General features: G+C 39.6%; 1 protein-coding gene across 2 annotated transcripts in view; it reads right to left on the bottom strand.

Moving 5' to 3' along the window:
• STPG2 (sperm tail PG-rich repeat containing 2) overlaps positions 1-13,191 on the bottom strand; it is a 390,487-nt gene that overhangs the window by 301,009 nt on the left and 76,287 nt on the right. For both annotated transcript variants that reach the window (XM_034772658.1, XM_034772657.1), the window contains 2 exons: positions 7,251-7,361; positions 1,146-1,305 (listed from right to left, as the gene is read on the bottom strand). In XM_034772658.1, the coding sequence (XP_034628549.1) occupies positions 1,146-1,305; positions 7,251-7,361 (271 nt within the window). The remainder of the gene's footprint in view (positions 1-1,145; positions 1,306-7,250; positions 7,362-13,191) is intronic.

Below are 13,191 nucleotides of genomic sequence, written 5' to 3'. Positions count from 1 at the left end.
CCCCCCCCAGCCCTCTGCCCTGACCCCTGAACCCCCCCATGTCCCCACTGCCCTCTGCCCTGACCCCTGAGCACCCCCACACACCCAGTCTTTTGCCCTGCACCCCCAGCCCTGACCCCTGAACCCTCCCACACACCCCCAAGCCCTCTGCCCTGACCCCTGAACCTCCCCCAGGTCTGGGGTCCCGGCTGCCAGCCCCTTGCCAGCCGGTGTCCCGGCCGCAGGCCCCACTCAGCCCACTGCCAGCCTAGGTGAACAGAACCCCAGGCTGGCAGCGGGCTGAGCAGGCTGGCGGTGTAAGATCGGCATTTTAATTTAATTTTAAATGAAGTTTCTTAAATATTTTGAAAACCTTCTTTATGTTACATACAACAATAGTTTATTATATAATATTGACTTATAGAGAGAGATCTTCTAAAAAACGTTAAAATGTATTACTGGCGCGTGAAACCTTAAATTAAAGTGAATAAATGAAGACTCGGCACACCACTTCTGAAAGGTTACCTACCCCTGCTCTAATTCAAGCATTTCTTCTTCTAGGGCCCTGCAGTAAGAGGGGAGTGCATCACTGGGATAAATAGTTTACCTGGCTATGTCCTTACCCGGCAGGAAGTAAGGAACAAAAACTTCATTGGCAGTTGTTAAGTTACTATATACTATATAATATCAGGCAGAACCACACTCTCCATAGTGCATGCTGGGTATTCTGCTGCTATGAAAAATCTACAGAGTCTACACTTCGCACAGAGAATCCTTATTAAATAACAGCACAAATTAAAAAAAAAAAACTCCCCACAAATGCAATTCATATTCTGTTTATTTTAGCTAGGATTTCTATAAGATCAGTAAACCCAACAGGTGCAAATAATATTGCCTACATTTATCACTTTGAACTAACAGTATAAAATTACCTGGAAACACCAAGCTAACAAAATCTTGAATGGAAGACTACATTTGTTTCCCTTTGGGCTCCTTACAGATTTCAGTATAAATAAGAGTGCTGTTTGATATGTGTATTTTGCCCAAATGCTTACTGTATTTTAATAATACTTTTTAAGATTAATTGCTAACTTCCTTGAATATCAATCTGTCTAATATCGGGTCATGTAAACTGAATGCTGACAGTACTTGGATTAATTGCAAACCTGGTGTTTTTTCTAGCCTGGAGTCTTGAGTGAACCGAACTGTAGTTTGACCAAATGGGATCTTTTTCATTCCTGATGTTTTCTTCAAGGATTCAAGAGCTGAGCGGGGTTCATTATATGTACCAGGAGCTGGGGTGATTGATTTCACATGTACAAATCTCTAGAGAAGCAGAGGAAAAAATATGCCAGTGACAACCTGCAACACATTTAGAAACTATATGGACAGAAAGTGCCCACATCAGTATAACAACATATAGATCTCATTTCTTTCTTAATGAAGTGAAGATAATTTATATATAGTAACTAATATCTTGAATATATCTAGACATATAGGACCTGATTTTCAAAGAAGGGAACAAGTGCAAATGTCACTTGTATGTTTACCAATATTCAGCTTCTGTATAGCCACAGTCACTTATATATCTGACAGTTTGCACAGATATGTACTCAGTCTGCACATGTACAAATGTTATAGGTCCAGGTAATAACACATGCCCAACTTCAAAAATCAGACTCTCATATACAACTTTTATTATCATTGTCTGTACAATACATATATACATATACACACACACACACAAAAATATGACTGTACTTGTGTGCATGTGTATGAAGTAATTCAAATTAGTTGTATATATATAGATATAGATAGATATGTAACTAATTTGAATTACTTCATACACGCAAGCACATAAGTACAGCCATATTAGTAGCCAGTAAATACACAACACAAACAGAATGGGGAAGAAGAGGCCAAATTTCTCGGCAAGTACATCATAATAGTCTCATAATCCTATGAGGAGATATTTACTGCCCACAAAGAACATATAGGGGATTACTTTTATGTTCTCATCCAAAACATCTACAAATAGTTGATCATGTGGTGGTCAATTGATTTATCTTGGAGAGATTAAATCAAATTTGATGGCTGAGCCAAGGGATTATCCCATTTTTCTCTGCGCTCTCTCCCAAAAACACCCCAATCAGCTAGTTCACAACTAACTTGAAATGAAAGTGTGAAGTAAACCTCAATGTACAGGAATTTAAACATGCAGGGAGGAATTTTCAAAAGGGCCTAAATGACTTAGAGCTTGTCCACATGACAAATTACTATGCTGCAAGTCAGGATGTGAATCTACAGCACTCCAACTTGCCCTGAAGCAGTGATACGGGTGGACACTGCTACAGTTCAGTGAAAAGCATGAAGTGTCCTTAGATGCACAAGTCCCACTGAAAGTCAATGGGCTCCTAAGTCACTTATGAGTTTTTGAAAATCCTAACCACAATTCTAACTACTGTAATTAAAATCATAAGGAACAGAAGGTTACTTACCCTGTGCAGTAACGGAGGTTCTTTGAGACGTGTCCCCTTATGAGTGCTCCCCTGTAGGTGCGGTAACACCTCCTGCGTCTGGGATCAGAGATCTTCGTAGCAATGCCCATTGGGCTGCACATGCTCTCCTCCCCATCTCATACCATGAGCAATGTCTGTATAGCACTGTGCAGTCCAACTGCCCTCAATTCCTTCTCTACCACAGAGTCTATCTTTAAACTCCAAAGCAAAGAGGAGGAGGGTGGGTAGTGGAGCACCCATAAGAGCACACATCTTGAAAAACCTCAGTTAGTGCACAGGGTGAGTAGTAATCTTTTTTTCTTCAAGCATGGGTGCTCCACTATAGATGACTGTGGATGAATGCCCATAGATGGAAGGCCAGGGCTTCGCAGTGACATGGGTAATTGCATAGTGTTGGCTAAAAAAAGTCTGTAAATGCCCAGGTGGCTGCTTGGCAAATGTCAGTAACTGGCATGTTGCTCAGAAAAGCAATCAAGGTGGACAGCGAGCAAGTGGAATGTGTTCAAGTTCCAGGTGAGGGTCGCAGTTTGTGTCATTGGTAGCAAAGGAAGAGGAACTCCAAGATCCATTTAGAGAGACATTATTTGGATACGATCTTTGATCTCTCTGCAACGGAGAGGAATAAGTGTGGCGATTGTCTGAAAGATTTGGTTCTGTCAATGTGAAAGGTTAATGTTCATCTGACATCCAATGTGTGCAGCATGGCTTCATGTTGGTTGCCAAGTGGCTTCGGGGAGAAAGAAGGAAGGTGGATAGGTTGCTTTAGGTGAAAAGAGGGACGGCGTCTTGGGTAAGAATTTTGAGTGTGGTCATAACATGACTTTGTCTTTGTGGAAGACTGTGTACGGAGGGTATGCCATGAGAGCACCTATCTCTCCTACCTCTCAGGTGGATGTGATGGTGATGAGAAATGCTGTCTTCACAGATAGGTGGGTGTAGGAGCACGTTGCCATGAGCTCAACTGGAGGGCCTGTGAGACAGTGCAGAACTAGGTTGGTATCCCAGGGTGGGGGTCACATATTTGAAGGTAAAGGTTCTGAAGGCCCTTGAAGAATCTTTTTTTGATGGGGGGGGGATAAACATGGAATGACCTTCTATCTTGGGGTGGATTTCTTGTTCAATGACAGGTGATCTAGAGACTGAAGAAGACAGAGATCGTCTTTGTGTCTGCTTCTGCTCCGTGGGCGATTTGGGAAAGTTCACCCTATATGTAGCCCCTGGGTCCCAATAGGGCCAATGTAGAAGAACTGGCATGTGGGGTTGCATCCATGGGGGTCCATATCAGGTACCTGGTTCAGTTCTGGTCACTGGGTATCAGAGATGAGAGGATGGTTCTCTGTGTGTGTCTGCTCTTGATATGATGGAGGACTGCATGCAGTGGAGTACTCCTCTCCTTCCTCCTCTTCTTCCTCACTCAAGAATGTCCTCAGTTTGGAAGTAGAGTGCTGCTGTGTCTCTGGAGAGTAGGCACGAGGTGCAGGGAACTCACTGTGGAGAAGTGGCGACTCTGGTGTATCAGAGACTATGAGTCTCTGGGCTATCTGAATGTCTGTGGTACCAGGAGCATCATCAGCACCAGTGGTGGTGTAGTGGTTGAGGGCATAGCCAGTGCCAACAGGGGAATGCATTCCCTTGAGTGGCCAGTAGCTGGTGCCAAGGGCTTGCTTGGTGCTGAGATCTTGCTCAGTGCTGGATGTTTCGTCAGTGCCGAAGCACTCAGGATTATTTTTGTTGAGGTGGTCAGTGCCAATTTTGAAAGTTTTACACTGTCTTTTGCAGTGCCATGAGACAGTATTTCTGCCCGTTGTCCTGCCCTTTTAGGGTTCTTGGACCTGTCTTTTGTGCCAGTACCAGAGATGCCTGAATAGTTGTGAGAGCCAAGTCTCACCCCCGAGGACAGTGGGGCTACAGACCTCTCCAGGGATGCTTTTTTCTGAGGTGGCTCCTTAGAGAGTGAGCTAGTGGCCCTTTTCTTTTCATCTCAGTGTAAAAGTGTGGATTTTCTCTTGGTAGTGCATGGCGAGTGAGAGTCGGCTGATGACTGTGCCAATGATAAGCGCCACATAGGCGAGATATCAGGGCCAAGGTCTGAGGCTGGTCGCACAGAGCTCTCCATGAGTAGAAGTTTTAGCCTCAGTTCACGGTTCTTTCTGTACCAGGCTTTCAAGTTGAAGAATTGGGTACACTTCTGAGAGACATGTCCCTCACTGAAGCAGCATATGCACCGTGAGTGACCATCGGTCATGGGGATGGCCTCACAGCAAAAGAGGAGATCCAGGCATAACCCAAGCAGGGAAAGTTTCCCAATCAGGAAAAGCATAGAAAAAAGGAAATCTACTCTAAGCTAAAGAGTAATAGGGAGAAAAGGGCAACGGCATTTTCTTTAGGTGCCTAAATATGGTTTGGCACCTAAATTTAGGCATCCAAGATGGCAAATTTTGGTATAAGCACACCACTGAAAAATTATCTCTAAAATATACAAAATATTAGAAATGTCCCTCTTGTAATAGCAAATGTTTAACAATCTTCAAAAAATAAACATGCAGAACTATACAAGATTATTTTCTATATGATTTTAATAAATGTACTTTCTAGTTCATATATTTGATGGAACACAAAAAATGAAACACGAAAACTGAATAAAGTTATACTTACTTATAAAGGTTCTGAAGACACACACCCCTTGAATCTTTGCTCTCATTTAGCAATGATTTTTATGTAAATTCTTGATGCATTTGCATAACTTTATATTTTACAGATTACAATAAATATAGTAAACCCCATGCAGAAAAATCCTTAATATATATGTTTTTCAGAAAAGGAAAAGCCACTCTGATAGCCTGATGAATTAAAGTCACTCTAGCAGCTTTCCTAAGAGAACTTCCATGAAGTTGTTTAAACTAAATGGATGGAGAGTTTATTTAGATTCCTCTGTCTTTTGGGACCCGACAACATTTTTGGTGAGTAAAAATAAAAATTAGAGGTATGCCATGCATGGAACAGACCAACTGTGGCTTGCATAAGATGTTGTTTGAGGAAAATATGTAAATATGAATGGAAGGAGAAGATAGTGAATGAAAGGGATGACAAGAAAAGAGAGAAGGAAAGGAAATTAAAAAATACCCATGACCATACATTAAATATGATAAAAAAATCATCAAAAGATATAGTCTGCAAATTCAAAGTGTAACTCTATATCGAAGTTTCACTCTTACAATTTATGATGTCACCAGAACCTCTCAATGAAAGCAAAGTGTCATAATTCATAGCTACCTCATTTATTCTCAGTACAGTGTAATAATCTTTCTTTTCCTCAGCAATTGACAGCTGAGGGTTTGTGGGATGGGTGGTAGATTGTGATTTAAGAGCTTACTCGGTCAGTTATTCAGCAGAGGTCTTCTGCATACTGTACGTTTTGTATTAGCTCTGAGTTTTTCCTTAAATTTTAAGAGTCATATTCCAAAGATCTGAAATGTAGTAGATGACCACATAGTCATGAAATATAACCCCTGATGTCCTAGTAGCTGTGAACTCTTAATTAGCAGTGGTTATATTCAATTATGGTTATATTCAATTATTCTACATATATTCTTTATACATAGATTAAAGAGGCAGCTGTGAATAGAAGGATTATTATAACTCCAACAAGGGATTTTGGTGATATCATAAAGTATGGAAACCAATAGTCTTTGTAAAAAGAACAGGAGTACTTGTGGCACCCTAGAGACTAACAAATGTATTAGAGCATAAGCTTTCGTGGACTACAGCCCACTTCTTCGGATGCATACAGAGTGGAATAAATATTGAGGAGACAATAGTCTTTGTAGTTGCTAGAACACTGAGATGGCATCAGATCCTTGTTTCATAAATTGGCTGTTTGTTATTTCGTATTGCAGGTGGTGCTCATAGCCTGTGGCTGCCTTAGGATTTCTACTCTACAAGGCCTTTTCCAGTTTTTAAAAACATTTTCGAAGTTCCATTGCTGGTACTGAAAATGTCCAGGTTTAGTTTCTGCTCAAAAATAAATATTGTGGAAAGTCTAAGCAAGAACTCTTCAGCTATCTTAGAGAATGAAGAGAGTGAAAATATTTACCATTACAAAAAAAAAATCTGCAACTATTTTTAACATCTCAGAAGAAAGGGATGGAAACTTCAGATTTGGCACAGATGTGTCAGATTATACATGTATCTTTCAATAGATCCGTGAAAACACATTTGAATTTGGCAGTTAGAAGAATTTTTTAAAACAATCTTTGTACATGTGTACTAATTTTACATAGCCAGAAGAAATTTTCAGTCACCACCTCCCAGTGTAATATTCACATAGGACAAACCTGATTAACGGGTGTAATTTGAAAGGTATTTACTGTCTGAGAAAGTGCATAGAGCCTCATCCATATTTTATTTGGAAATGTGTAAAAAATAAAGTGGGTTCATGTATGCATGTGTTTATTTTTATATATACGCAAACATTATACACTCAAACATCCCTAAATATATATGCAGATCTATCTATAGCATAGATATGTATACTCACACACATACAATTCTACATATCTTTCTATACATATATATACATACACACACACACATCAAAATACAACGCAGAGAAAGAAAAAATCATTTACTAATCATGGCTCACAGTACAATTAGAATCTCTTGCGGATTACTTTTTCATGCAGCTAATTACTTTTTCATGCAACTTTGACCAAGAAAGTACAGAAGAAAGAAAAATATGCTACTGCCTCTTACTTTGGACTGTGAAAGAAAAGGAGCACGTGGAACTTCATTTCCATTTTGTGTTATATTCTCCACCTTCTGAAACTGACTTTTTATTTCATATTGTCCAGGTCCTGGAACGCCCTGAAGAACATAAAAAGAGAAACACTTAACAGCCATTAGAGAAGTGCCCACAAGTACACTTAAGGCTGGGGACAACTAGTTAAATATCTGAACCAAACTCACTATGAAGTGACCACTCACTATGAAATTATGGACAATTCATTAAAAGACAAACCTAAAGCAACTGTTAAACAGCTAATAAAGAAAACAAGTAAAAATCTTGTGACAGAGTTTCCAAGATCTCAAAAAAAGATCCCCTGCAACTTTGCTGCCCTCTACTGACAAAGCTCAGTACTTCATCCACAAGCAGTACACAGCATATTTAAATAATTTAGAAAATGTAAAATATTTAGTATTTTGTGATTTTATTCTTTTTCCATTTAGAGGGATTTTTCTGGCATATTTATGAATCAAAGTTTTCTTTGTAAAGTTTTTTTTCCCATTTCATTAATTTAACTATTTGACACTTAATATAATCTGTTTAATAAAAGAAAATATTGCTCTTTTTGCACAAGATGCATGTACTTAATGAGTGTATGCTAGATGTAGGTAGTCCTTTTAGTGACCAATTACTAATGATTCATTGTCTAGCTCTATGCGTGTCTTCCATTTTACAATATAGAAAATACTCATTTACATAATTACAACATAAATTTTAGTTAACTCAAGAGTCACAATACATTCTGAATTTCTAATAAAAGGAAGCAGGCCCGCTCCATAGGGACAAACAACAACTAATTAAATGTAAGAAGCTTTAAATCAATTAAACATGGTACAAAAAAATATTACGTGGCTAAGGAAGATAGAAAAATAACTCTGAAATTGATCAATTACAGTAATGAAAGGGACATTGTGCTCCATAGTCTATATTTGGATTATAAATGATTCAAAGCAGAAAATTTAACAATGACAATAAACACTTTATTAGAAAAATGTTGCACCAGTTGCCATAGCATATGTTAGCAAACCAGATGCTGGGGAAAAGAGCATTGCTTTTAATGTAAACTTATAAGGTTCAGGAAGAATGAAAAGTAACCACACACTTGCTCGCACGCATGTACACACACCCCAGCATGCCTGTTCTTTTTCCTTAACTTGGTTTCATCTTAAATAAATCTCTGAATCTGAGTAATTGTAATGAAAAATTATAAGATTTCTGCACTCTTACCAGCTAATCTATCCTAGATTTTTACATTTTACCTAGATTACAGAGATTGTAGTTTACAATTATGCATTATTGGTGAATTTTAACATGCACTGTTTCCATTATTTCATTTCTTCCAGTTCATAGCAAAGTATCCCCAAAAAATGGAAGCCAAGCAACAGCAAGGACTGTTACACTAAATCCTTTTTATCAACTGTTTCCCCCACTTTGTGAAAGCGTTATCTGAAAGTAAAAATAGTTTTAAAAAATGGGACAGGCCTGCCTTGAAAGTAGTTTCTGAAAAGAAGAAACAAAGGACCTGATTTTCAAAAAATGTGATCTGTCCCTACTTTTGTGCATGCATGTTTACTGTATGTGCAAGCACATATCAGTGACTTTGTACCAAAACATCATAGGAAGTACACACACAAGTGAGTCTCTACTTTTTAAAACTCAAAATATTGGCAAGGAATGCCAGCGAACTTTTACTACCCACTGTCACATGAGATAATCCATGGAGCTAGTATGCAGAACATGCTGGAATTCTTGTAAGAAACATGCTTCTACGAAAGTGAAAAACATAGTCCTTCCATTCAGTTAAGCTTCCTGGTGTTGAAAACAGCCAGCCTAGTTAACGGCAAATCCCAAGGCTAATTTGGTTGGCCACAAAGTCAGGATGCCCAAACAACTCTACCATTTGTACACTTATTGGACAGATTTGAGTTGTGCAATAGGGGCTATTCATGGAAGTTTGGCTCATGTCCTCACAGTTCTAGGAATAAAAACTGGTGGTTCTAAAAAGTAGACTGAGATATCTCTCATTAACAGCAAAAAGCTGATTGCGGAACAGTAGACTAAGAAGCTGACAAAAAATGCTACAAGTCAACACCCACCGCATACGGGTAGGTCTGCATACAGTAATCTCTGGAGGGTCTGGAGTTCGAACTTAAGTAACTGCATTATGCACACTCTCATGTTTCTGCATTCTCACAAAAAGGAGTCTTAGAACACCACCTTGACTACAAGCTTTCTGTGGACCATGATAAAGAAAACTAGAATCTTACTTAAGATGACTATGTAGGAGCTGGATTTTATAATGTACTATGAGAATTAATGTATGATTTGATTTCATCTTGTCAGCCACCCTTTTTGAATAGCAGAAAGGAATGACAGACCAGAACAATCCTTATGACTAATTATGGTCATCCTTTTGTTTTAGAATAAGTTATAAAGCTACTATGGTTTCCTATATGTATTACAAATTAGGAAGTAAGAGACAGGATTCTCTATTGTATCTATGTTAAGAAGATTAGAGGAATGTTGAGAGCCTGAAGTCCCAATGTGAATTGTTTTAGTTATAAGATTTAGCAAGGCTTGATTTACAATGTATTCTGCTGACTATACAATACTGCTGTCTGTATACCTTTGAAGGTTTCTGTAAGATTGTTTGTGTGAATGAGGAATGCACGCATCAGGAAAAGATAAGGTGTGAAAGCCATCACAAATGTCCAGATGGTCAAGAAGAAGTGAGAGACTTGGAAAGACCAGGAGACAATCAGAAAACATCCATTGTATCCGATGTTAAACATGTTAGCAGCATTGACGACCTCAGAGGTGAGGCAGGCACCCCCGAAGGCGAGACAACAGATAGGAGATAACGATGGGAAGCCCGACAATAACCATCAAATAATAACACCACTTAAGGACTAATGATTACAGGATGACATTGCAAAATGCATGGACTCAAATGAGAATTTACAACTATAAAGCTGGGGTGTTTTGCCATGGAACTCTGGGTTCAGTCCTGCAAAGCCTCGGAGCCCAGCTCCAAACTCATGCTCAATCTAACTGGCCATTAGATTGACTCGAGCTACAACAGACTATGAACTATGAACATCACTGGCAGGAGAGAGAGAGAGAGAGAGTCAAAAAAAGCATATGCTAACTGTGGTATTCTCAATAAATGCTGTGTATTTACTTTCCTCTATAAAGATCCCATGTGCTTTGTATGAGCATAACAACTAAACAACTATACATAATTACAGGAGTAAGATGACAAAGCCTTCCCCTGAAGAAAAAAAAATTTATCAACTAGTCCACAACTCCAGGAGAGCTAATACTACAACTTCTAATTAAATCCAATTCTAATGTGTCCAGGCCTCCACACAGACGTTCATATGACACAGAAGCACGTCAAATGCTTCAGAAGTTGCTGTAATCAAGGATGGGATAGAAACTCAGCTACTGGTACTAGATTCAGAGCCATTTGCAGCAGATTAAGGAGGAAATATGCTTTGAACATAGCTGAATAAGATCTCTCCATCCGAGGCGTTCATCAGCCCTGATCCTTTTTCTTAAAATGATCAATAAAGGTAGTGGAAGAAATGTCATAACCCTTGGAAATTGTACAGGCTCAGACTGAGTGCTGCAAATGCAACTTTTCCTACAGCACCTACAAATGTTAAGATCCATTTGGTTCGCAAAGCATAGTGTAAATTAAATAAAATAAGTTCAGTTTTATGAGAAACAGATACAGAAATGGAAATAATCATTTTGCTATATTTTTGTTATATTTATCTTTTTTTTCAAAATCAGAAAAATGTACTGCATTTACAGAGAATATTCCCAAGCAGCAGCAGCACTACTGCTGAGGACATGGCCAGCACAACATGCTGATTCTGTGTTACAACTATTTGCAAAAAGGAAAAGGCAGCACTCCCCTCCCCAACAAAAGCTATGGGAACATAAGCACAAATATGCAGCCAACCTCTGTCATGAGAAAATTATCTTATGCAATTATAGTAGCACCACAGAATATTACAGTACTTATTTTTTGTAATTTCATAGATGTTGTTTGATGGAGGGTAAATTGGACAATGAGCCCCCAAACTATGCAGTTGTATCCAATATCTACTAGATGTGATTCCAATTTACTCAGGAAAGCATCAATTTAAATAATTGGATATTTTGCGTGACTAAGTGGTACAGGATTGGGTAGAAAGACAGAACTTTCAGCGGCTAATAAGAAATCTCATTACAGAATGATATTGTAAAGTACTATAAATGGATAAAGTGATGTTTGTCCAACTGAATATTATGATAAATGAATCACATTTTTCTATATTTTAATAAACAATGACATATTTCTGTATTATGAATGTTCCCTAACATCTGGCTAGCAAAGTTTGTTTATGCTACAAAAATGAATTTAATTTTATTTTATATATTTTTTAAATAAAAAAAATCTGCAGTAAGTACAACATTCATTGCAGCAGGCAGGAATTAATTTTGTTCTGAGTAATTTGCTAAAAAAAGCTAGAATTATTATTTAAAAAGCTTGACAGATTTTAGTTACCATTCTCTTACCTATACCCAGTCATTGAAGTGACATTATTACAATATGATCTGTCTCGTAGAATCATTTGTCTTGAAATGGAATACTTAATATTTTATACAGTTTTCATCAGAATATTCTCCATTTCTGGGATGAATATGTAAGAAACATATACAGAGGTGTAACAAGACAGGACACTTTTAAAACAAACAGCAAACTCATGTATATTTAAATATTCAATTAAGTTTCTTGTAGCTTGTGCCAGTTAAATTCTCTACCTATAGCACCTTCCACTTGAGAATTTCTAAAAGTGCTGTACAGGCATTAATTAAGTAAGTCTCACAATAAATAACCTCATTTATATAATAATAAAGCAGCAGCATCCCCGTTTCACAGATGATGAAACAGTAAACCTGTGGCAGAACTAGGAATAAAATGCATATGTCCAGTCTCCTACTTCTTTGAATTAGCAACAAGAACACCCTTCCTTTCCAGAAGACCTACACACGCACGCTTAACTTTATCTACTGTAAGTAGTATCAGTGATGCATATACACTGAAGTTAATAAGTCTGGCCAGTTTCAGTGGCGGGCATAAATGAAACTTATTAAAGTTATGGCAGTTTCAGTATGCAGATGGCAAGACTTCCAGGGGCCTCAGCTAAGTTTCCTGTAAGCTGAGCAGCCGTGCAGCAGCCTATTTAGCACTGCACAGGTACTCAGAGAACCCGCCTGGGGACCAGCCACAGCTGGGGGAGGGGCACTCCTTCCCTAGCCCACCCCCAACCTGCCACAGCCAGGGAGGCCTCTGGCCCCAACTATGCCATGGCCGGGACGCCCCTACCCCGGCCCAAACCCGGGTGGCCTGGCCCAGACCTGTCATGGCTGGAGCCCTCCTACCAGCCCAGCCCAGCCCCAGCCCAGACCTGCAGGGACCAGGAGGGAGGGGCGCCTATCCTGCGGCCCCAGTCCTGGAGCTGCTGCGGTAGAGAGAGGCACCTCTCCCCCCAGTCCAGGTGCTGCTGTAGGGAGAGAGCACTGCGGGAAGTCCTCTCTCCCCACCATAGCCCCAGAGCACCCTCCTGAACCCCAAACCTCTCACCCTGGCCCAACCCCCAGCCGGAGCCTTCCCCCCCCGATGCCAACCCTCTTTCCCAGCCCTAAGTCCCTCATCCATGGCCCCACCCCAGAGCCTGCACCCCCAGCCGGAGTCCTCACATCCATGCAACCCAACCTTCTACCCCAGCCCTGAGTCCCCTCCTACACTCCGAATCCCTCAGCCCCACCACCACCACATGAATTTTGTTATGTGCACCAATATGAAGGTGATGTGTCACACATCACCTCCATATTGGTGCACATAACAAAATTCAT

This window comes from Trachemys scripta, chromosome 5 (genome assembly GCF_013100865.1).
Source record: "Trachemys scripta elegans isolate TJP31775 chromosome 5, CAS_Tse_1.0, whole genome shotgun sequence".
In the NCBI taxonomy this organism is placed as follows: domain Eukaryota; kingdom Metazoa; phylum Chordata; order Testudines; family Emydidae; genus Trachemys; species Trachemys scripta.
The sequence above is the reverse complement of the archived record's forward strand: the minus strand, read 5'-3'. Positions and strand labels throughout refer to the sequence as shown.